We start from the raw sequence: 25,978 nt of genomic DNA, 5'->3' as shown, positions 1-25,978 counted from the left end.
ATAAAGAAAATTAGGGTACTGCATGACCAGCTGGTACATAATATTTGGTTCGGTCTAAGTACTATGCAATCGAGGCAGTGGTGCGAAGGACGACAGTAAATTGTATTTCAATTTTGTTTAAATTTTGTGCAAGAAGGGCAGGTCATTGTAACTCGCTACCTCATTTTATAATGTCGAAAAAGCAATAAAAGAAAGCCAGATGCAACTCACACTGGAAGTGGATATAGGCATGGTGTATTGAACTGATTTTCTCTCAAGGTTTGCCCCCTTTGGAGCAACGTGCTAGTTTTATGGCTCCATATAAACAATAATAAAATTCGCGATAGCTTCGAGAGTAACGGCTGATCACGTTTATTTCAAATGGTTTCACATGATGTTAAGTTGAGCACAACCTATTTCTGCTGAACGGAAAATGATAGGTGTAACATTAAGGGATACTCCGGAAGCGTGCAGAGTGGGTCAGAGAAATAACTCGAGTTAGTAATCAGTCTGGTGTAAATCATGAAGAAATGGGCATGGGCTGTGAATGTTGTGCGAAGAGGGGATAACCGAGGTCGAAAGGGGTAACAAATTATTGGGTACCAAGAGAAGGAGAGCTTAGCCAAGGAAGGCAGAAAATCAGGTGGGCGGATGAGTTTAAGAAGTTTTCAGGGGTCCATTGGATGCAGCTAGCACAGGATTGGGTTATTTTGAAGGAATACGGGAGAGGTCTTCGCCATGCAGTGGGTATAGTCCGGCTGAGGACTAGCGAGCGTCTCGCCACATTTCTAGAACTGGCCACGAAGAACTAGGACCTATTAAAATCTCACTTGGACAGCAGCTGAACCTCATCACGCGCAACTTTCTTCAAAACTATGTAGCCTCCTGTACAGAACACGGAAAAGCTACGTTTCTGCTAAGATTAATAGGTTATTTGTTTCTTACAGTTAGCAAAACATGGCCGCCACGCTTCTGAACAGGCGCCGTCATCATCTGGAAGAAGTACTGTTCGCTTACCAGTTCCAGCTCGATTAAATCATATAGAGGCATCTACTGTCAGTATTCGACGGTGTTGCATCAACACTTTAATCTACAACAGTTTTGCTGAATTGTTAAACAACTCGCCGAGACCCTAGAATATATTTGAACGCGCGGCGAGAGGTAAGAGTGACTGAGGGTAACAGAGCGTGACAGAACAGGTAACCCTACACGTATGAGTGAAAAACAGCGCATTCATCACGTTGCACCCAAAGACGAACAGCGAGAGTTGCGCTTGTTACAAATGTTGCGGACGGATACTCTTCCTTTGTCCTCTCGTGGAGAACATAGAAGCCTTCTGTTCAGCGTGACGTCACGCTGACACGGAGCTAAGCCGAAACAAGGCCTCACCTCCTCTCAAAGCGGTCCTGAATGAAAGCGGCTTTTGCATTCACGTTTGTTCAAACGAGTCCGTCTTCTGCAAGCAGATAAGTTGCCTGTGAGCACGTTCTGCAGCCTTGTGTTATATAAAACGGCTTACGCGCCATGCAAAGCCGTTGACCTTCCCGGCGTATCCTCGTTCGTTTGAAGGGCGAGTGCTAGCCTCTGTTGACGGCCGCTTTAATTAAATTCTCCACGCTGATACGCGCGATTGCGAAACGCTGTTGTTGCTATTCGCTTCAAACTTGCTGTGTGGGACATGAGCAAGTACCCGTCGGGCTGGCAGGTGGCGGCCGAAGGAGCGTGGGAGAGATGGATCACTGCTGGAACGGAGACGTGTGCCAGTGGGGATGAGGATTGCGCCTTGAGGGCGCCCCTCAACTGGTGACTCACCGAAGACTGGGCAGCGTGTTAGCACTAGAGGTTTCTATTTGCTCGAAATTATATCTGCCGTTTCCAGCAGTAGCATAGAGTTATTTTAGACACATAAAGGCCTAGATGAATATGCTGAAAATGGTAGCAATAATTTTCCGTTAGTCAGAAATGTCTGGCATTTTTTATTCTTGCATAGCAATGCTATTCCGAACACATCCAGCCTCAGTTTATTGGTAATGCAATAAAAATTCCGAAATAGAAGGAGAGGAACGTTTATACTTAGAACTAGAATTGGCAAATAGAGCCGCGCTTCTGTCAATAGTTAAAACAGTATGTTCAAGAGAAACTTCGGTTCACGACTTCTGGAACATGAAGATAAACAAAATGCACACACAATGAGTTTTGGATGTGCTTCAGCAACGGGATAAATTGTCAGTTGTGCAACGAGGAATGAATATGTGAAATCTGTCAGGCCATTTTGGTTCTGTTCTTGATTTGGCGTCTTGTTTTGTTGCCCTAGTTTTTACTTCTAATTGAAATGCTTGGTGCCGCAGATAGTGTGTACTCCACGCGAGATGCCGTTGTCTGCCACTCTCAGAACCTTGCCGTTAATGGCGATGTTCGACAACTTTCGTTTGCAGGAAACTCATTTCGAACGTTCTAGTCGCGCCCCGAATTATGTAAATTAATTCATTTACGGAACATTAGGCATTAAAGCTGTGAAGCATAGCGTTGAAAAGAAATTGTGGCGTCACCTTATATTTTATTGCTTATTTCTCTGCGTAAAGTTGTAAGACCTCATGCAAACTAAGTTGCGAACTAAGCCTTGCACCAATTTCCATATCCTGGTGAAATTAAACTTCATGGCTGGAGAAGTCATCCCCGTAAAGTGCGTCTGCATAGCTGAAGAAAGGAGCAGGCAAACCTGTCGCGTGGTTACGCAAGTGCAGTTTCGTATGCACCGCTTGTCCCGACTATGGAAAGCGATTATTAGTGACATTTTTACACCGCGTTTGTGACTCGATTCTCATTCCCATCACTTTCAGGGACGTCATGAAGCACGCGCTGCTAGTGGCTCTCGTGGCGGGGCTCGCGTCTGCCACCGGCTGGCACGGTGGTGGTGGCGGTGGCGGCGGATGGCACCAGCATCATCATGTGCCCATCAAGCTCCTGGTGAAGCATGTGCACAAGCCCATCCCGGTGCCCAAGCCAGTGCCGGTGCCCCAGCCTTATCCTGTGCCCAAGCTATTCCCTATCTTCAAGCCTTTCGCCGTGGCCAAACCCGTCCCGCAGAAATACATCGTACACCAGAACTACAACATACAGGTAAAGCATGCGTGCCCCGCTATCCAGCAAGTCTCATACAGAGAAAGTGATATTCCTTGCTCTCTCCTTGCATACGCTTTCTTTACTACGTTCTTGTACCGTGTGCGAACAGAAAAGGGAAAGTAAATGTGGCCGGCGGTGAGAAAGAGCTCTTAATTGGTTTAGGAACTTTGCTGCGATACGGATGGTTCCAGTTGCCCAAGCACATGATTGGAGGGAAATGTTAGTTTCATATTGGTGATAATGATGATGTATTTTGATAATGATGACTATGGCTTGTTTAGAGGAAGTATTCAGAGATTTGGAATGGGATCAGTCAGGGATAAGGGTTGATGGAACATACCTCAGCAATCTGCGATTCGCTGATGACATTGCCTTGCTGAGTAACTCAGGGGACGACCTGCAAAGAATTATTGATCACCTAGACAGGAAAGGCAGAAAGGTAGGCCTGAAAATCAATATGTAGAAGACTAAGGTAATATTCAACAGCCTCGGTAAAGAACACCTGTTTACAATATATACAGCGAAGCCCTGGAAGTGGTAGGCGAATATGTCTACTTAGGACAGGTAGTAACCTCTAATCCGGACCATGGAAGGGAAACAACTAGGAGAATAGGATTAGATGAAGCGCATTTGGCAAGCACTCGGAGATTATGACTAGCAGCTTACCGGCACCGCTTAAGAGAAAAGTATACAATTGTTGTATTTGATCTGTACTCACTTATAGGGCTGAAACGTGAAGGCTAACGAAAAGGGTTCTACTTAAGTTGAGGACAACGTTAGCAATGGAACGAAAATGCTAGGTGCAGCGTTGAGAGATAGGAAGCGTGCAGACTAGGTCAGAGAAATAGCTCGAATTATTGACCTTCTATTGGAAATGAAGAAGAAATAGGGAAGGGCAAGGCATGTAGTACAAACCGAGGATAACCGATGGTCGCTTAGGGTAAAGGAAAGCGTAGCAGGGGCGGCCGAAAGTTAGGCGGGCGGACGAGGTTAAGAAGTCCTCAGGTGTTAACAGGATGCAGCTAGCCTAAGGCCGGGTTAATTGGAGGAATATGGGAAAGGCGCCTTCGCCCTGCAGTGTGTATAGTCTGACTGATAATGATGATGTCTTTGACAAGACCACGCATTATGCAGTCTGAGATTTAAAGAAACTGGCTAAGCGTGACTACAGATAGTTCAAACGTTCGGCAATAAATTTCGTTTGTTGTAATTGACAGCTTGTAAAATTATGTAAGTCCCCACCTTAACCACTGTTTTTTCACCGAAGCATAGCTGTTCAGACTAGTTTGCGTTGCCTGCCCTGGCCGCAACAGGGATGAGCTCAAGGCAAGATTCGTCGAGGGCCTCCCTTATATTGTTTTCGAAAAGAGGGAGGAATATTTTCATCCTCCCCCATCAAGCCCCTAAGTTTTGTGAACTTCGAACCTCGGCAAACAGGGGAATCTGGCAAGTGGGGTAGAGCAGCAGCAGCCTCCAATGTATCCTTGGATAGAAGACAGGACTCAGGCTTCGGTCATCTAAACATTCGTGAAAACAGAGTTCTTACCCTCACCACAACTAGCGATGTAAAATTACAAATTTTCCAAACAACGACCCAGTGCACTTCTGCATTTTAAGGGTTGCGTTTTATCTACGGTTCAGAGAGGGCCCGAAGAGCGCTACTCTCGTAATAGATAGGGGTTTTCGTTCCTGCTCGAGAGGGAGGGGTGAGAGCGATCCTAAAATTGGCAGCAGGTTCGACGTCATCGGTTCTGTAAAAACGTTTTCTTAAATTTCGTGCGCACATTCAGCATAATCCTTTTTCCGGAATCCGTTCACCCGCTATAACATGCGTACCATCAGATCAATCAAAGTATCGCAAGTGACGAAGCTGGCCAGTTAGTTGGACGTATAACCTGTTTGACTTACTCCTTCAAGCTGACACTTTAAAGGATTGTGGGCTGCTGTTTCTTTTTGCATGCAAATTTTTCTTCGTGTGCATGTGCCTTCCACTGCCCCTCCCCCCCCCCCCCCGTAAAAAATAAACTAAAATAAATAAGTATACAAAAATGATTCTAATATGGGTATACCCTCTACTTCTACGCGATGCGAAGGAGGCTACCACACTTTGAAAACAGAGTTAATAAAGAAATGTTGTATGCCTGAGGAACTAATAGACGTATGCAAAGCGTTTCTAGCAGTGTGTGTTATGCTTTAGCTATATGCCTGTTTTTATTAAGCAATAGATGCAGGACTACGTATACTTTTATTGCTGGGTAAGTACGTCATACAGATGCATTGTAAATGTAAATAGAATATCAGTGGACGACCGAGAAGTTTTCACGTTACGTCGATGTAAATGTGCCGCCCATTCAAAACGAAATTAATCACTGGAAGAAGTTATCTGCCTAGCATTAACGGCGAACGCTTATAAAATCACTGAAATCGCGTATACTAATTTTAGTTGGAAGAAGTATTTTGGCAACATATTGACGGCAAATGCATCACTCGCTGCCCCTGAGTGAGGTTCACCCTCTTCGCCTTTTGAAAGATAATTTTTTTTTTTTTTCAAAGCAGCTTTCGCTAAGAGCTCTATCGGTGACTCATTGTTTTTTTTTTTCTCACAGATTCCAATTCCTGTACTGAAGTTCATTCCACACCACACGTCGATCCCCATTCCGAGGCCCGTGGCATTGCCTATACCGATCCACGTGCCTAAGCCAGTGATTGTGCCGGTTCCAAAGCCGGTGCCGGTCAAGAAGCCGTTCCCGTACCCGGTGCATGTTCCGGTGCCCAAGCCATTCGTGGTGCCTATCTTCAAGTCAGTGCCTGTTCCGGTGCCAAAGCCGATTCATAAGCTCATCAAAGTGATCAAGGAGATCCCAGTCTACATCAAGAAGCCGGTGCCCATATAGTGAGTCTGTCTCGTGGCATGAAATCTTACACTCTGTACTTGCGCTCTATCATTATAACTGTAGCGGATTCAGAATTTCAGTCGCAGTCGGCTTGTTGTAAACTGTCAATATAACAGCGTAGAAACGCTTCCTAAATACAGGAGGAGATCCAAAAGGTAATGGCTGCACGGGGGACCTCCAGTTACAAGCATGCAAAAAGAAGCTAGTATATTTATTATTCGTTCAGTCTCGAACCATATCAAGAGCGTGAGAATTTTTTTATAGTTTTAAGGAACCTGCCACTACTGTACGGAAAATATCCGAACAGTGCCTAATGAATAGCACAGTAAATTCTGTCACATGACTGTATGTCGCCATCCCGCCGAAGCACATCTCCGAAGCTGCCAGATATGCTTGTTTTGACAGCAATATGATATATGACTTCCACATATAGATATACCAGTGCACACTAGGCCATTTAAATCGCCCCTGTTTCTAAAATAAGTAAGCTAAAGCGAACGTTGGTAAGCTGCCGGAAAGCGTGCAGGCGTTCATCGTTAAAATATTTGTCCGCTGCTTTCGCATGATTGGGTTCTTAATGTAGCCTGCACCATTTCGGTGGGCTTTGCAGCCTAGTAGTAGGTGAAACCATCATACAAGTAGTGTCTACCATATATATAGAGGCATCGTTAGTTAACAGGTTGTGCATGTCGATGCCGAAAAGTTCAGGAAAAATTTCCCCGAGGTCAAACTCTCTCTTTAGTGTATCTCCATCTCTGTGCTATAGTGTCATGCTCGCGCAAGGAAAACACCTTGCAATGGTTGCAAAAGAGCACGCCGCTGTTTGTATTCCAGACCCAAGTACATTGAAATATCAGTTGTTGCGACATACTGGGCCGATGAGCTCGGACAGAATAAAACGTGCACTCCTGGCACTCCAGGCAACTGACCGCACTTTTTGTTCTCAAATACCAGAAATCACGGAAGCTTTTAAGATATGACTGCTTTCTAAGTGTATTTGAACTGCACCAGCAATATCTTATCGAAAGAAGTTGGAATAGCAGCTGTCTTCATTTGGCTGCGGAAATTGCACCAAGTTTTTGATTTTATGGCAGGGCAGCCTTATACCGGGACACACACTAATTTTGTTAAGGCTATGGTATTTCGCTAAGAACATTTCGGGAATTATTGTTTATCAAAGGCTTCCTCCTTGAACTTTTAAAGCGCTGAATATGTGTAGGATTGGGAGGTTTTGAATTTGATTTCTATTTCTTTAACAGATGTGGAAATGTGTGTGTGTGTGGGGGGGGGGGGGGAGGGGGCTTGCGTTGAAAATCACCGATGCTTTTTTTTGCAGGACAATATGTGTGCAAACAACTAACACGAGAACAAGAGAGTTTAAGCGCAGTGGTTACAAATTGAAATCAGTTCAGTTCAGTTCAGTCGTTCAGTCGTGTCCGACTCTTCGTGACCCTATTGACCATGTCACGCCACGCTTTCCGGTCTCTCACTATCTTCCTAACATCACATAACTTCATCTGCAGTGCCTCGAGGATGCCATCTAACCATCGCGTTCGCTGCCTACCCCTTCTCCGGCAACCCTCAACCTTTCCCAACATCAAATCTTTCTCCAGCGACTCCTCTCTTCTCATCAGATGACCAAAGTAGCTGAGCTTTAACTTTAGAATTTGACCCTCCAATGAGCAGTCAGGGTTAATGGTCGACAATATTGACTGATTTGATCTTCTGGCAGTCCAAGGAACTCTCAAGAGTCTTCGCCAGCACCACAATTCAAACGCGTCAATTCTTCGGCGGTCAGCCTTTTTCACAGTCCAACTCTCGCATCCATACATCACAACTGGAAAGACCATAGCACGAGTTATACGGATCTTGGTTGGCAGACTAATGTCTCTGCTCTTTACTAGGCGGTCAAGGCTAACCATTGCTCTCTTTCCCAGAAGCAGGCGTCTCCTAATTTCATGGCTGCAGTCTCCTTCCGAGGTAATCTTGGAGCCCAAGAAGAGAAAATCTGTCACTGCTTCCACTTCTTGTCTCTTGATGCTCCAGGACTTGATAGGGCAAGACGCCATGATCTTTGTCTTTTTAATGTTCAGTTTAAGCCCAAACTTCTCACTCTCTTCTTGTACGCGCATCAGAAGTCTCTTGAGTTCCGCTTGACTTTCTGCAATTAAAGTGGTATCATCCGCATATCTAAGGTTGTTGATACGTTTTCCAGCAATCTTCACTCCAGCTGAAGACTCGTCCAGACCGGCCTTCCTCATGATGCACTCTGCATATAGGTTAAATAGGCAGGGCGACAGTACGCAGCCTTGCCTCCCTCCTTTCTCAATCGGAAACCAATCAGTAAGACCATGCCCAGTTCTGACTGTGGCCTCTTGCCCTTCATACAGGTTCCTGAGGAGACAGATGAGGTGAATTGGAACTCCCATCTCTTGGAGAGCTTGCCACAATCTGCTGTGATCTACGCAGTCAAACGCTTTCGCATAATCAATAAAGCAGAAGTAGATGGGTTTCTGGAACTCTCTTGCTTTTTCCATGATCCAGCGAAGGTTGGCAACTTGGTCTCTAGTTCCTCTGCCCTTGCGAAACCCAGCTTGCACGTCCGGAAGCTCCCGATCCACATACTGCTGCAGCCTACCTTGGAGGATTTTCAACATCACCTTGCTAGCATGCGAAATAAGCGCGATCGTGCGGTAGTTGGAACAATCCTTGGCACTGCCTTTCTTTGGAATGGGGATGTAAACTGACCTCCTCCAATCCTGTGGCCACTGCAGGGTTGTCCAAATCTTCTGACATAATGTATGCAGAATGTTAACAGCGTCATGGTTGAGGTTTTGAAGCAACTCAGCTGGAATGCTATCAATTCCGCTAGCTTTGTTCTTAGCAAGGCTGGCTAAGGCCCATTCAACTTCACTCTTCAGGATGCCCGGCTCAAGATCAGTTATCACAACCGTCTTATGTTGGGTTTGCACATTCGAGTCCTTCTTGTACAGTTCTTCTGTGTATTCCTGCCACCTCTTCTTTATCTCTGCGGCTTCAGTGAGGTCCTTGCCTCGTTTGTCCTTTATCACGCCCATCTTAGCACAGAAGTTTCCTTTGATATCTTTGATTGTCTTATACAGAGCTCTTGTGTTCCTTAATTGGCTGTTGTCCTCAACTGCTTGGCACTGTATGTTCAAGAAGGCATTCTTATCTCTCCTTGCTATTTTCTGAAAATCCGCATTGAGAACCTTGTATCTTTCTTTTTCCCCCATAACTTTTGCCATCCTCCTTTCCTCAGCTATTTGCAAAGCCTCTTCAGATAACCAGTTTGCTTTCTTGCATTTCTTTTGCTTTGGAACTACCTTAGTAGCAACTTCTTGTATTATATCACGAACATCAGACCACATCTCTTCGGGCTCTTTGTCTTCTAGATCTAATTCTTGAAATCGATTCCTCACTTCCACAGCATATTCTAATGGAACTTGATCCAGATTATACCTGAAAGGCCTTCTAGTTTCCTGCGTTTTCCTCAATCGAAGCTTAATCTTGGCAACAAGAAGCTGATGATCGGTGCCACAATCGGCCCCAGGCCTTGTTTTTACTGCTTGTATAGCGCTTCTCCATCTCTGCCGGCAAATAATATAATCGATCTGATTCCTGTACAGACCGTCCGGTGAAGTCCATGTGTACAGGCGCCTCTTGTGCTGTTGAAAATGAGTATTCGCTATGGTCAGGTTGTTTTCTTCACAAAACTCTACTAGCCTGTGCCCAGCTTCATTTGGCTCACCAAGACCGAACTTGCCTGTAATTCCGGATATTTCTTCACTCCCTACCTTGGCATTCCAATCTCCTATGAGAAAAACGACGTCTGATGATGGGGTGCGGTCTAAAAGGCATTGTAGGTCCGCATAAAATCTCTCAACGTCAGCTTCTTCAGCAGTAGTGGTCAGTGCATAGACTTGGATAACTGTTATGTTGAAAGGGTGACCTTGGATCCGAAGTGAAATCATTCGGTCGTTTTTGGGGTTGTACCCTAGCACTGCTTTGCCCATTCTTCTGTTTACTATGAGAGCGACCCCATTCCTTCTCTTGGATTCGTGCCCACAATAAAAGACATAATGGTCGCCGGAGTTAAATTCTCCCATTCCGGTCCACTTGAGCTCGCTGATACCCAAGATATCAATGTTCAATCTGTCCATTTCTCGCTTGACGATATCCAGTTTACCTTGCGTCATAGATCTTACATTCCATGTTGCTATGTGATACATCTCCTTGCAACATCGGACTTTCCGGTCGCTTCCCGACACATCCACAACTGAGCGTCCTTTTGGCTTTAGCCCAGCCGCTTCATTCGTCCTGGAGCTACTAGGAATCGCCCTTTGTTCATCCCCAGTAACATGTGGGACGCCTTCCAACCTGGGGGGCTCATCTTCCGGCGCCATATCATTAATGGTATTGTGACTGGCCATAGGGTTTTCTTGGCAGGAAATACTGGAGTGGGTTGCCATTACCTTCTCCAGTGAATCACATTTTGTCAGAACTCTCTGCCGTGACCTGTCTATCTTGGGTGGCCCTACACAGCAGAGCTCACGACTTCATCGAGTTTCGCAAGCCCCTCCGCCACGACAAGGCAGTGATCCATGAAGGGGACAAATTGAAATGCTCTCACCTAAATGAAAATGGCAGTGTGAAAGTTAATTGATCGGGCAGAGAAGGCGAGATGTCAATGAAAGTTTATTTCTAAATATGCGGTTTCGGAAAATAACACATAAACAGGAGTGAAATACAAGCGAAAGTAATTCTGGATTTAACCCGGATGAAAATTTCATCCATTTACACAAACTGGTCACTAATATTATTCACCACATTAGGACAAAATATGTTAATGTACAAGATCGCTTCAAGAACCACTTCCTGCGCTGCGTAAAATCATCGGCAACAACATGCATTTTTATTTGCATATCAGCCGCCAATTGCAAAATACTTCACAATTCCCTAACACAGTCAGTGCTTCGTATGCAATCAAAGACTGCTTCACACCACCAAGGCATGCAATCCACAGAGCGGTGAATTACTATGTAATCTTTATTTCCCTCGTCTTGCATTAATTGTTGAACTTTCTCTTTGGACCTGGTCTTCCTCGAACGAGGCAAGTAGGCAAAGATCTAAATATCAAATAATCTAAGCCCATCAGCTACACGACTGCATAACGTCAGCATTCCTCTTCTGTAGAAAATTTCTCTCACAGAAAGAACGATGCTTCTGGTTGTTGTCCTGTCTAAACATTTATCTAAAACGCACATTCTTGCATGACTATGGAAGCACAACCTCTCGATATTCTTTGATCTTTGCTTTGCTCAGTATGCCTCGATTTTGGCGAATGGTACAAACTCCATAAAAGTAGAATCAGGCCGATTATCCAGGAAAGTTCTTGCCTCTATGATTTAACATGGGAACTTTGATAACGAGTTCTACGAGGGGGTACCCAAAAGAAACAGAAACTAAATTTTTGGTGGGCAGCGCTTTCGTCGTACCGTGTTTTGCCGCTAGGAGCGCATAGAGTGAACATTTCAGAGTCAGTCAGCCGAGTGGCGTCGATGAAGGCCAGACGTACTAGCTTCGGCAGAGTTTATGGTGACAAATGTTTTCTGTGAGTGTCGTTTTTGCAATGGCTGATTTTCGTGATCAATGTGTGGCGGTGAAATCGTGCTTTCTGCTCGGAAAAAGTGGAACAGAAACTCTTGAAATGTTAAAATGGCGTACAATGATGATGCTATGGGGAAAACTTAAGTGTTTGAGTGGATTCCCCGTTTCAAAATTGGTGAAATGTCAATTGATGACCAACATCGTTCTGACCGTTTTTCCACGACCCGAACACATGAAAATGTTGAAAGCATTTGTGCAATCATCAATATTTGACCAAAATGGGATGACCCCTGTTCGTCACCCCCTATACTCACCGGATCTTGCAACGTGTGACTTTTTTTGTTTCCCTGAATGAAAACATGAAAGGAAAGCGTTTGCTGGTCTTTCGGAGGCAAAGAAAAATGCACGCAGGCATTGTCCAGCATCACAAAAGATCAATTTAAAATTTTTCTTTTAAAAATGAAATGAAATATTAGACAAGTGTATTAGTGCAAGTTGAGAGTACTTTGAAGAGGATTGAAGGTTTGGGCTTAAAATTTGAATAAATAGGTTCAAAAAGAGATAAGTTCAGTTTCTTTTGGGTACCCCCTCGTATATGATGGAAGCAACGAATTCTATCACTTCATCGCGCCAGTTACTTCAATACATCTAACGAAATTGTCATTTGCCATTCGTCGCTAAACCTTTTCACAGATGTGCAGGTGTTTAGCAGAGCACCGGTCGTTTACCTCGTAGAGCATGACGTTTCATGCCTCATTGGACCACTTATGCTTTGGTACCCAGGAACAATTTTTCGTAAATGTTAGCAAGCTTCTCGGGTCCTACTCACAACATTTTGTTTTATTTTGTTAAAAAGATACATTATCGATCTATTATCTCGCAGTGAAGATGGGCAAACACAATTTCCTCTCAGTCTATAGTTCGTCAACGCATCATTGCGTCATTCTGAAAACAGCTAAAAAGGCTGATCCCGCATATAATTGCTACGTGAGCGATCGTGATGAGTTAGCATCCAGTCTGTACAACGTTCATTAAAAAAAAAAGTGTGGTGAAATATTTTCTACAAGCTAGGTTTCTCGAAAGAGACAGCGTATTAATAATAATTTAGAGCAAACGGAAAATGAATGCATAAAGAAGCGCCCACGTAAGGAACAAAAAGAAGACCGAACTGAATTATGAGAATAGGACCAAATAGCAAACTTGCATTTTATTTTTAGGCTACTGCAAATAATTAAAGAAATTGAAACTGAAATATGCTTTCTCACTGCTACACACTGATGAAGCAATCAACGAAAAAAACAATTTGCCCATTTATGCTTCTTCACGGTAATGTCAGCGGACTCCCCCGATGTCGTCATCGGCAGAGACCGTAGATTTTTCACGCCCGTATGTTAGCTGTGAAGAAGGAAACCAGCGCCACCGAAAGGCCACGAAGCTCATCAGGCGGCTCGCAGACGAATTTGATAGGACAGTGCTATTAAAATGAGCCAAAAGATCGTAGCGACTTAAATGAATGATTACGTAATTTTTTTTTAAATGGTAGCGAAAAACGACTTGAAAAGTCTTGTCTTCAATGTTCATACATCTTAATGCTTGCCTCTCGTCGAATTCCCCAAAAAGTGTTTCAGCTGCCTCGTTAAGTGTTGAAAAGGCTGCGCTAGCAGGCATAGCTTGACGAGACGTAAGAGAATATTCGTATGTGCTCGATATTTCTCTCAATTAGCTAAGGAAGTGCGATTATTTGTTGTTTATTCGTGTCAGGCGAATAAATCAGTTTCACGAAAATAATCAGAAGACAATGTTTGTAGTGCCTTCCATCTGTATTCTTGACATTTCTTTTTTTGCGCAGCGTAAGAAGATTGTAATATCGGAGCACTGCTTCAACACGTAGAACTGCATTTATATACAATCACCCGGTCGTCTGCGCACTCTTGGCTTCTGCAGTCACACGTGACAGATTGTAACTCGTACTCACCAACCACGAACTAAGGCGCAAGTTTGAAGGGTCCTGACCACTATTTACAAATCTTACAACCGAATAGTCGAATATAAAGAAATGATTTCGGTGTGCGCTTATCGTCGTTCGTTTCCGTCTTTGTTTGGACCGTAAACTCCGACCGTTGAATATTTATCAATTGCTGAGTTTTTATTCTGCATATAGTGTGACCTTTGTACTAAGAAGAAACAAAAAAGCCCGAATTTGTGCAAGGAACAAGAGAGCATTTATTTCTTTCGTAATTTATTAGAGAAAATAAAGTAAGTACGTACTGATAATTTTCTGGTAAAATCGCTGCTCTGAAAATATTGTTTTTACAGTCGTTATTTCAGAAAACAAAACAAAGTGAACAGGGTTGAAAAGCAGCCTCAGTCCGGTAGCGAATCTTTCGATTGACAAGAGGACTTGTCTACGTCTGTAAAATATCCTCTTGTCAACGCGATGGCTAGTTGATTGAGGCCTTGCTTCAACCCTCGCTTCAACCCTCTCTTCAGTCTATTTCATATTATCAAAAATGCTGTCTCTCCTTCCATCTCGCTTACTTCTAGTAGTACTTTGGCGGCCATTATCTCATCTAATCACAGTGAATGCAGATGATCAATGGATATTGGCTGCGCTTTTTGTCAGGCAGTCACGCCTATTTCAGATGATAGGGGTGACGAACAGTGTTTTGTTTCGTGTCTCGATCCGTAAGCAGTTGACGGGAAGCGCCATGAAGAAGAAAATCAGCGACGTCGGAAGTACAGCTGGTCGGAATAGTCAGAGTGATAGCGTAGCGGGTGGAGTAATCAGTGGCGACCGCAATTCCGTCTGTTCCCCGATGTCGATTTCGGTAAAGGCCCAAGGAGGCTGAGACCGACGCGGGAAAATGAGTCAGGAGGAACTTCGATAGGTTGAAGAAGGCCACTGGGTTGAAGCTGCGGCTTCATTCGATGCTGACACAGGTCGCAACCTGCAACGCAGCGGCGAACAAAGCCCTGGCCAGAAAAAGCGCCGGCTCACGCTGTCATACGTGCGCGACACTCCCAGGTGTCCTGATGTAGGGGCGTCATGATGGGCCAGACAGTAAGCGGAGGTGACTAGGGACGACGAACAAAAGGTCCGCACCATCTGGACGCATGTTGCGTCGGAACAATGTATCATCACGCAGTAAGAACATGGTGATAGAAGGATCGGGGTCCTCAGTGCGCAATTGGTAGATAATGGGTCGTAGGGACGGGTCATCGGTAGGGTGCCGATGTGCAGAAAGTCCGTGATGGACAACACCTCGTTTTCATCAGTACGGTCATGTTATTCAGGAGGATTCTTTTCATTTATTTTACCCTCAAGGCCCGAGGTGCGTTTAGAGGGGAACGGTAGAATACAATATATATACAGTGCAGTAGATATGCAGTTATGCACAGGGTGTTACAATTCTAATCATAAAATATTAGCTAACGCGGAACAAAAACGCTTATGATCAATGATGGAAGCAGTAGTTCCGGGAAGGTGGTTCCAGTCCTTTGCTGTTCGCGGGAGGAAGGACTCGGCTGCATGTTTAGTTAAAAAAAAAGGAATACCGATTTTATGTGAATAATCAGCTCGTGACGAAACATATGATGGGAGAGGTATAAGATCGCTGCGCAGACTGGGGTTATGAAACATTATTTTATGAAGTAAACAAAGACGGAGCGTACTTTCGACGGCTAGCAAGAGATGTTAGCTGTAATGTACTCTTCATAGATGTTGCGCTGGCGGTGCGGTTATAGTTCCGAAGGATCAAACGTGCCGAGGTGTTCTGAATTAGTTCGAGGGTGCTGATTAGGTTTTCAGTAAAGAGATCCCAAATGGATGCAGCATATTCCAACTTACTGCGAACTAGAATTTGTAGAGCAGAAGTTTAAGTGAGATGGGAGCAGAAAAAAAGTTACGACGAAGGTAGCCGAGAGTGCGGTTGGCATTGTTAATTATGGAAGTGATGTGAAAAGACCAAGTTAGATCCCTTGTTATGTGAACGCCTAAATAGCGGTATGAAGACACTTGTTCAAGTTCGATATTATTAAGATGATAAGAAGTGGCTGGGTCGAAATGCGCGACACACGTAGTACTTTACATATGGTTATATTTAGTTGCATTGACCACGTGGTACACTAGTCACAGATTCCGTCAAGGTCTTTTTGCAAAAGAAAAGTGTCGTTAGAGTCATTAATTTCACGAAATATTACGCAGTCATCTGGAAATAAATGAATGTTAGAAGAAACGCAAAAAGGGAGGTCATTAATATAATTTAGAACAGAAGGGGCCCTAGGACTGAGCCCTGTGGAACCCCAGAGAGCACGGAAGAAAATCAAGAAGGAATGTTATTAGCTAGTACAAACTGTGTTCGGTTACAAAGAAAATATTCTAACCATTGACGAAATAGCGAGGTAAACAGTCAGCGTCTTGATGCAATCGACCTGACTTGTAGACAATAGTATGTATATTCCTGTAAGCGCAAAGCCCAGCGACCGAAGCGGCGGTAGGTTCCTTAAGCGACGACAATGAACACAAGGCATGATGATCTGTCACTACGCAGAAGGGCCTCCCAAACAAATACGGGCGGAATTTAGTCAACGCCTTAACAAGTGCGAGAGATTCTCTTTTGGTAATAGAATAGTTGGGCTCGGATGGAGATAACAGGTGACTGGCACAGGCGATTACACAGGAGAGGCCATGTTGGGACCGGGCAACAATAGCGCCAATTCCGTCGGTTCGAAGTTCCGTTCGTGCCGAAGTGTTAAAATGGGCCAGGGCAAGTTGAGCGGTGAGGGCCGAAATCAGGGCTTGAAAAGCGTGAGCTTCAGGGCCCCAAGAGAAAGATGCGTTCTTCTTGAGGAGAGCGGTGAGGGGGCGGGCAACGTCGGCGAAGTTCTGCATGAAGCGCTGGAAATAAGAACACAAGCTGAGGAAACTCCGTGCATCAGTTGTTGAACGGGAAATCATGTACTGCGCGACTGAGAAATCAGTCGGGAAATCATGAACTGCACGAATTTTGCCAGGGTCAGGCTTGCCTCCTGTGGAGTCAACCAAGTGGTCAAGGAGCTTTATCTGGCGTTGGCCGAAGCTGCATTTTTTAAAGTTCAACTGGATGCCAGCATGGCGGAAGAAGGAAAAGATCGTAGAAAGACGGGCGAGGTGGGTTTCAAATGTCGGGGAGAATACTACGTCATCTAGGTAACATAAGCACGTGGTTTATTCGAAGCCCTTCGGCTACACTCATAACAACATAAGATCATTCGGTTTGTTACCGCATGTAAGGAACGCCAGTACGAAAGGACGAATATAAAGACGAGTTCGTGAGATGTAGAAATGGTATGATAAGCCAACAAAAAATGATGATGTTAGCAGGAAGAAGCGCCACAAACATGGCATGAACTGCTAACGGGAAGCGTTTGGTTCAGAGCACCATAGCACGTGTTGGAGACTCTAATAGGGCCTTAATTGTTATTGATGGCTGGTTCCCATTTCAAAACACATAAGTTGCTCACATCTTTAGCATCACTTCACCTGCTGCCCGTACCAATGCGAAGGTTTCACGGAATAGCTGGCAGGCTGGCGTCATGACAGCTGCCATCGTCTGGAACATTGCATTGAACTGCTAAGCCTCCGCCGGCTTTTTGCGGGGCGTCCAGGTCAGTGCTTTATTGTTTTCTCTCCCTAAACCAGTCGCGGAGACTTAGTGGCTTTGATTTCCGCTTATTCAGCCCAAGGTTGCAGCATAGACCCCTTGCCGTAGAGACCTCTGTTCGATTAATACGAAATATAAAAAAGTCTGTGTTTAACGTGCAAAACCGAATTAATCCGGATTTCTCTACTGCAACCACTCTCATAGACCACGTGTCTAGTCAAGATTGTTAAACCGCAGAGTACTACCACATCCTGATTTCTCCTGTCCACCGCAGCGTGCATGAGGAGAACCACGGGTGGAAAGGCGGTTGGAAAGGTGGTTGGCACTCCTCCGGAGCACACGAGGGTCTGCTGGCCAGCCAGGTTGCTGCTGCCGTGCACGGCGCTCACCATGTCCACAGCGGCGGCCAAGGAGGAGGCGGCCTGAGGCTTCACCGGTACCACGGGTCCGCAGCGCAGCAGGCCTCCGAAGCGGCGCCCATCATTGCTGCGGTCCATCACGTCTCCCATGCGGGCAGAGGAGGCGGAAGCCTGGCCGCGGCCCTGCAGCACGCCTCGAGGCAGTCCGCCCTGGAGGCGGTGCGACACGTGTCCTCGGCATCGTCGGCCCTGCACCATTTGGGCGGCTCTCCGCTGGAAGCCGTGCAACATGTGACGCATGGCGCTTCCTCTGCTGCATCGGCGCTCAGCCACCTGCCCGAACAGGTCTGCCTTCTGACTTGTTGCATTTTCGTTCAATGAGCCACACTTGTCCATTATATAAGGCATTGCGTGAGCGATTTCTGCCATATAAGGAACTTGAATCCAACTCTCGACGCGATTACAGAAATGCAGCGATCAGTTGACTGCTTTGCATTGATAAATAATCAATATGTTGAGTCACTGCCCACGGTATATTAACAGTTGGGCTCATCTTCCTTGAATCTTATATGTAGGGTACAACAGGGGTAGCCAAACGGCCCGTCCTCTGTGCTATCTTATTTTTCAGGCAGTCGTTCTTGGTACGGACAGCTGTTGTGCGGAAATTGATCGCGGTGGATGCCTAAACGTCGGGCAGTAATGTCGGAGTGATCACTGGTCCCCGTTTGTTCTATCACTCTCTCCTTAAAACTTGCTCATTTGTGCCTTGTTCTCTTATTTAGTGGTTCATGTCATGAGCACATTGATGTTGTGCAGCACAACAACGTAGCTCTTCATGGGTGTCCGTTCAAAGATGCATATATTGTTTTTTCTCCATGCATGATGCTGTTTTATTTCCTGCCAATAAGCCGTAGCTAATTACTAAATAACGGAAGGAAAGCAAGCTTTCACACAATTCGAATTTCGAAGGCGCGAATAACGAAAAAGAGCAATTGACATTAACTGTAGAGTAGCTAATTGAAACCAGCTTTATTCGGGAAGTTTGTGGGTGCGGCTGCTGTCAGCATCGAGGTGCGCAATGTAACCGCCAAGGAACAAGGATAATAACAAAAAGCTGTTTTCATGTACCGAAGACAAAATAACGAGTGTGTATACCGCTGGATATGACACTTTATTCCAAGTGAGAACGCCAAACCGTATTTGCACGTAACCAACTACTCTTTTTTGAAGCATGTCGTACAGGTTTCTCTCCAGCACTTACTCACCAAGCCATAAATAAGTGGCGTTTCGGGTTTATTTATGGCCATTTGTGTTTTTTTTTCGCGTCCTATCGTTATACCCGTGCAGTTCACGAAAGCATCTGCGACAAATAATTTAATCGAATAGCAGCGGCCCCCCCTCCCCTTCCCCCTCCCTTATTTTCTTGCTCATAACCCGTGCTTTAACTCTAAAGCGATCATAAATACACCAGCCAGTTCAGTTCACGCACACTTTCCCTCCACTCAGATAGACGACGCCTCTTTCAGCAAGGAGCATGCCCGTTGTTGTGCCTCTTTGGCAGCCAACATGCCAATGGAGTCCTTCTTTTAAAAATCTGCAATAGCTTCGTCAGCTTAAAAGATATGGCGCTGAGAACACCGGATGTACGCCGTACTTGGCGCATACGTCTTCAGGTTATGACACGCTTTGGGCACTGTCCACTGTCAAAGTCGATGCTGATTGCGACAACGTAGGCCGGCTGCTAAGAAATAAAGTTTCTGAGGTAACCTAGTAGTGCTCCTTCCGTTCAGTTCTTTCGTAAATAAAGAGATTTCATGCGCTTTCAGATTTTGGTATTACGTATCGATGGGCGAACAGCCAACTTTGTTAATCTGCACTTTTCCTGACGCTCATGCTTACATCCTTCAATACATTTGCTTACTTCTCCTGGGATAAAAACACTTATGCTGTCTTAGGCGTTACCATTAAACACAAGACGTACATTTTACTTCATCGTTATTCTTAATAACAGAGAATTTCCGTATTTTACCTGGACTTCGCAGGTGGCGCACCACCAGCATGCGGTGGCCGTGCCTGCCATCATCAAGTACGCTTCAAGCAGCGGCCACGGGTCTTCAGGCCACAAGCCCCACTACGGCAACTATGCGAGTGCCAGCAGCAGCAGCCACTACAGCACGGGCCGCACCAAGAGCCGTTATTCGCCGTCATCCTCATCCTCGTCTTCCAGCTCGGGCTACAAGGCGAGCGGTAGCTACAACAGGCCCTCGTCAGTGCGAGGATCCTCCAGTGGTTCTTCCGGGTCTTCTAAAGGATCGTCCGGGTATGGCTGCACTGCGTCACGCTGCATTCACCTAAGAGTCGCGCATAACACGAAATAGAATATCACTTTCTTAGAGAGAAGCTTGTTGGGTGCATATGCAGCTTAGTAGGACAGGATCGCTAAAGATGTTCAAGAGAACCAAAAGGGCAGCTAGGTTTTAGCGCGATGATGCAGACCGTTCGATCTGCCTTTCATTGTTTACAACTCGTTTAGCACACTTCAATCAGGAATGGTGATAACTTCTTGTTCAAAATGCAGCAAAACTCTCTCTCTCTCGAGAACCAGCAAAACATTAAAAAAAAAAAACGACCAATTAAGTTACTAAGTGAAACGAATACCGCCATTACACACGAAACACAGCTTTAAAAGAGGCCAAAAATGGGCAACGAATACTTGCGACACAAGTGAAAACAAAAATGAGCTATGTGTATTTAAGTTAGCATATACAATATTCGAGGGGAAGTTCAGCACAGGCCGTGAGAAGGTTCTGCGACGACAGCATGGGGCCCACAGCTTCGCCGTAAGCATGTGATCACTTGGCGCTTGGGAAATGACCTTTGAAGCTTCGGTGTTGCAATATTTGTACCATATGTTTCATTACTCTCTTTATCCAGACAAGATCCCATAAAGGCGTCAAGTGGCAACAGCCAGGATAAGTTGATTCCGCATGGCTATGAATGAGGGTGCTGGCACTTGATGCTTTTCGTTGTATCCCACTCTTAAAAAACAATGCGAGTCAATGGATAACTAAATTTCAGCAATGGGATGGGAAATGCTAGAATTGGTCAGTGCCGCTTCAATCATCGGTGTACTTCACAGGTAGCAAGCAGCTTTCAATATGATGGGCATGCCATTGTTACAATATCCAGTTGCGTGCCACCATTACTTAAGCGCAGTTTCGGTGCCCTTAAACGTCGAAAGCGTCGTAATTGCATTCTTGCAACATGCAAATAGTTGCTAGACATGTCGCATGTGATCCAATTGTGTTTGCATGTCCACAGCTTCATAGCCAGTCCTTACGGCTTTAAGCGTGACATTTATACCTGTCCTGCTTGGAAAACTTAAAGGAACTAAACATGTGATGAGGCACGTCGAAACAAACTCAGAATTAGACCCAGATTGTTGTCAGGAGCCTGTTCATAAGCCGTTAACACAAACCTAGGTATTTTGACGACGCACTGAAGCACAGCTGGGGCTGAACCTACGTTTTTGGGTTCTGCAGCCGAGCGCCAATATCAATGAGACTCCGCTACTGGGAAAAACGAAAAATGCTCCTTACGAATAAAATATGCTCCCAAAGGTGCCCCCTTGCACCCAAAAGCCTCGACCAATAGTTATGAAGATATGATTAGTCATTTTGCATTTCCTTCATAACATCGCAATCGACTAGGAAGCAGGTGGTTAATAATAGAAATTTATATTTCATTAATGCTCACACTTGGCAAGGGTATTAACCATGGAATAATTGTAATACCAGCGACGTCACTGCGGTTAGTCGGTGCCATTGGCAGCAAGTTTTCATTTGAGAGGTATTCGCCGCCCGATACTGACGTTGTATTCGACGACAACACATATCATTTTCATCGATCCCCCTTTTGTATGGGAGAACATTCCTCAGCTTTCTCGTGCTCACCATCGGTACTAAAGCTACCTGTTAAAAAAACTGCATGCGTCCAGGGCCAAAAAGTGTAACTTAAATTTATAGCACAGCACACCACTGTATGCACTTGCGGAAATTAAATTAGTGTTTGCTTTTGTTCCCGCTTTGTTTAAGTATTTTAGTGCATTGAATGAACACGGAACGAAAGAACGCAATTTGTTTAGCTGTTTTGTTGCCAGATTATTAAATGGTCGCCCTCCGAATCTTAGACAGCCTGCTGATTGCGTATTGTTTATCATCCATTTTGTTGACTGTGCCTGAAATAAAGAAAAATCGCATGTATGAGCTTATATTACTCCGTGAGGAGTAATTCTTGTCAGTAGTGAATTCGACAACGCGCAACCAGCATTCAAACTTCATTAGACGCTTTTAGCAAGGTGGAGACGTACTATCATATATATATATATATATATATATATATATATATATATATATATATATATATATATATATATATATATATATATATATATATATATATATATATATATATATATATATATATATATATATATATATATATATACCGGTTTGCCAGATCCTCGCAGCACATGCGCATTGGTCACACTCATCCTTCCACTTCCCTGCCATTTCGCTTGCGCAGCAGCGTCCGGTAAACTGTCATACGTATACGCTCTAGTATGTACGTCTTCGGTATGCTTCATCTCGCAATTGCGGCAGTCTCGAGATAGCGTGGAAGTTTCGTCCCGCAGTCAAAGATACACGTACGATACACAATATTCGCGAATGGAATGCACACATTACAGAGGGTAAAGCCATTTTCACAACGAAGACTTCAGGAGAACATGCTACCGAGCTAGTTGCTGCTCCGTGATGGGAACAAGACAGCGCAAAAGAAGGACGAAGGTCAAAAGGGAGAACACGTAGGACGTTCACGCGCGCTCGTAAACCTCCTCTGTGTCCTCCCATTTCTCTTCGGCCGGATTTTGCGCTCTCCTATTCACATCACCCTATGCGAGGACTAAAATATATTGACGTGAACTATCTGATCATCTTTATGTACTTCACAAAGACGTCCACATACATGCAAATCAAGAGCTGCTAGCCAGCAAAGTTTCCTCAGTTAATACTGGTGCTGTTTATTTGTTGTTTTAGGATGAAATTATTTGCGTGCTATGTTCTTTGAAGTCCTTGAGTCCTTCCAGAACACACACGGACAAAACAAATTGAGAGGAGATATCGCATCAGCTCACCTATACGAACCTCCACAAAACGTAATCTTTAAAGCGCATTTTAGCATTGAAACTCCTTTCTAATGACAAAGAACGAATTTGAGCTGCTCAATAAAGCCTTAGCAACCGCTGTGTTCTTGCAAGCATAAAAGGCATGCTGGTTTGTGGGGTTTAACGTCCCAAAACGACTCAGGCTATGAGAGACGCCGTAGTGGAGGACTCCGGAAATTTCGACCACCTGGGGTTCTTTAACGTGCACTGACATCGCACAGCACACGGGCGCCTTGCTTTTTGCCTCCATCGAAAAGCGGCCGCCGAGGCCGGGATTCGATCCCGGGTCCTTGGTAACAGTAGTCGAGCGCCGTAACCACTGCGCCACCCCGGCGGAGTAAAAGGCATTCTGTAAAGGCTGTGCTTTTTCAAGTCATATTCAGACTAGGCCTGCTTTATTTAACTTCGGGTTAGTTACAGTGGCTACTGCGAGACGCCAGTTAATATAAACGCAACATGGGTTAGCAAAACTAGCTTAAACCGATGTTCAAAATTAACTTTGATGCCACCTGAACGTTATAAATGGTCGACCAATTTTGTTTAAAAGATATCATTTCAATAAGACATCAACACGGCGTAAGTAGTGCGATAATGCGCAATATCGTAAGGAGGGCACTAGACTGAAAAGAAAAAGAAAAGATGAGAGTTTTCACGAGTGTTAGCCTCGGTCGCAGCAGTGGCCTCTGCTGCCACTTCGATCATGGCTCACTTCATTGATTGGTGAGCTTCTCGGGGACGACCTAGTCTCGTTTCTCGTTGTTGCACGGTCTCCACAGCCTCTCTTGCACGGCTGAGGTCTCTGTGTTCAGTTGGAGGGCGTATGCGTATGGGTCCTTTAGTTTAAACGAAGGAGCTGCGCAGATGGAACTTCCTGCAGACGACGATGTTTCTCTGCACAGTGCAAGAGTGCGTTGCAGTTTTACACGAAGCGTAATCGGATGCGACGAAACCATAGTGCTCTCGTGCCTGGACACGATGCATGGTAAAGACGACGACGTTTGCTGCACAGCCAAGAATTCAAGGTCACAATTGCACCATCCCTTGACCTTGAGGTTTGTGCATGGGAGATTTAGAGTTCTGTTTCTAAAAAGCGCTGTGCTGATCGGTAACAGTACTGCGCGATCTTACATCAGCGCAATGGGTTATCCGAACTTATCATTTAGGCTGATAATCAGTACACGAGAGCCACCTAAGCACGAGTATAACATGGTCGTAACTAGCAGCTGATTCATAAATAGTGGCTAGCAGAATTTGTGGCCCGTCGTAAAAGGTGGTAAGTCGGTATTGCAATGAATTAGTCTGCATGGCCAAAAATATTGAAGACCTTGGAGCGTAGCGCACTGTTATGTTGTCAGTGTGAAATTTGAATTGCGTTTAACGACGAAATATTTTACTGCTGTGTTCCACTTCGCAGGTATCAAGTGGTCGCACAAGTTGACATCGACCTTTCTGGCAAGCACTGAGACCAGACGGCGTTCGAATGTCACCATATTCCTGGCCTTCAAACCATACTGGACCATGCTGCAAGCGACAGGAGAATTTTGACGAATGACGCAGTCCCTGCGAGCGGTGGACTGCTCACTCATTTACTGTTTACGTTGTCACGTTAGGTGTGATCTGATAGGAATGTTTTACGTCTCTCGCTGTACCGGCTCACTCCTTGCGATAGTGCGGGACGTCACTCGTATTTAAAGTTTCTCCCTCTGCCTTTCTCTTTACTTGAGAAGATGTACCTGTCTATCTAGAGACTTTGCGCAGATCTTGGAACAAAATGCATAGGTTAGGTAATCATCACCTGCTCCTTGAGCTCCGATTCATTAATGTTTCCAAGACTGCATATTAAGGAACTTTTGCAAGAGGCCATCTTAGTACTTCATACCTCCTTCCCTCACCTAGTACTTTTACATGCCATCATGGTCAAAACCACGGTACATATGACTCAATTTCCTCTCCTTTTCAAACAATCAGTCGAATTGCTTATAACATGCAGATGTTCATTTGCATTTAGGAGCATACTTCAGCAAACATCTCAGGAAAACCTGGATCTGCGACAAGTATCAGTTTCCGATGAAAAATTTCCGTCACTCTGCTTTTTCTTATGCTGATATTTTTGCGCGTCAGCCACTCTCTGATTACACATCATGACATCACGCTTCATTTTTCTTCAAGCAGCCCAGCTGCAGTAATCTCCCTGTGCATTTTCATAACATCCTCATGAAGGCATTAGGCGAGGTCAGGCACCCGCCTAGTTTGACACTACTGCTTTTTGCCGATTTTACTGCCGTCGGAAAACTCAGTCCGAGAATGCACTTTGAGAAGGAGTGTGTTTCACGTCCTCCGGCTCGTTTCTTTTCGGATCGAAATACTCAGGCGGAAGTAAAATACCTTAAACACGAGGGAACAAAACTTTCACGAGGCTTCGCCTATTGTAGTCTTCCGAGGCGCGATTACTTTAAAAGCGGCTGTTGTGTAGCAAGTTCTGCAGGTACGGGTGCCTAATCAAACAGAAATCGGTGGGGTTTATTATACAGGGAGTCACATTATTGCCACGTTGACAGCCACCACTGATCAGTCATTCCTGTGTAATGCACAATCATGGACAAGAGTTTGTCGGGCATAGATGCGCGAAAAAAAAAAAAGAAAACTTCCGGTCTGCTTCGCCTAGGAGTCAGCTGGTATTCGGTTTCTCGGATAAATAGCACTTATATCACCTGATGCTTGTGCATAATTCAGACGTATTTTTAGCCTAATACAGCAAAAATATTTTGCCGTAAGAATCTCAATCTCGCCAACGTTTGTCTATGACTGTACGATACATATAAATGCAATGCCGTTTTTTAGGGTAACTTCTTTCGTGTGAGTCAAGAACCTGTGGAATCAAGTGAGGAAAATCTATGCTTTCAGCGGATTCTGCAAGATAGTGTAATCGTGCATGTACGTTGCACGTATTGATGGAAAGCCGGGAGTTCAAGCGGACCCCGTTGAGCTCAGGGGCTCACGAGCCTGTGTGCCAAACTTTAGTAGCCGCCCTGACGCTGTGGGCAAGGACCAGCAAAGACAAACCACTAGGAACCTGCGAAGGCGTCTTACTGCCCAGACAAATTCAGGCCTGGTCACCTTATGGCTAAC

General features: G+C 45.0%; 1 protein-coding gene across 1 annotated transcript; it reads left to right on the top strand.

The window, feature by feature from the left end:
• The first annotated feature begins 2,826 nt into the window (after positions 1-2,826).
• On the top strand, positions 2,827-24,312 carry LOC146193364 (uncharacterized). The gene is made up of 5 exons (XM_084600528.1): positions 2,827-3,099; positions 5,709-5,995; positions 17,541-17,970; positions 19,668-19,945; positions 24,264-24,312. The coding sequence occupies exons 1-5, from the start codon at positions 2,827-2,829 to the stop codon at positions 24,310-24,312; spliced, it is 1,317 nt and encodes a 438-aa protein (XP_084456654.1).
• Positions 24,313-25,978: the final 1,666 nt, after the last annotated feature.

Source organism: Amblyomma maculatum, chromosome 4 (assembly GCF_055883805.1).
Source record: "Amblyomma maculatum isolate TAMU_Amacu chromosome 4, ASM5588380v1, whole genome shotgun sequence".
In the NCBI taxonomy this organism is placed as follows: domain Eukaryota; kingdom Metazoa; phylum Arthropoda; class Arachnida; order Ixodida; family Ixodidae; genus Amblyomma; species Amblyomma maculatum.
Note: the sequence above shows the minus strand (reverse complement) of the source record. Positions and strands in the feature narration are given on the sequence as shown.

Bases quoted from the DNA above. Each gene is read 5' to 3' on its own strand.
- LOC146193364 (XM_084600528.1), top strand. From the start codon at position 2,827: ATGAAGCACGCGCTGCTAGTGGCTCTCGTGGCGGGGCTCGCGTCTGCC. The intron at 5,996-17,540 runs GTGAGTCTGTCT...TGTCCACCGCAG, and splicing joins AAGAAGCCGGTGCCCATATA to CGTGCATGAGGAGAACCACG. The intron at 17,971-19,667 runs GTCTGCCTTCTG...TGGACTTCGCAG, and splicing joins TCAGCCACCTGCCCGAACAG to GTGGCGCACCACCAGCATGC.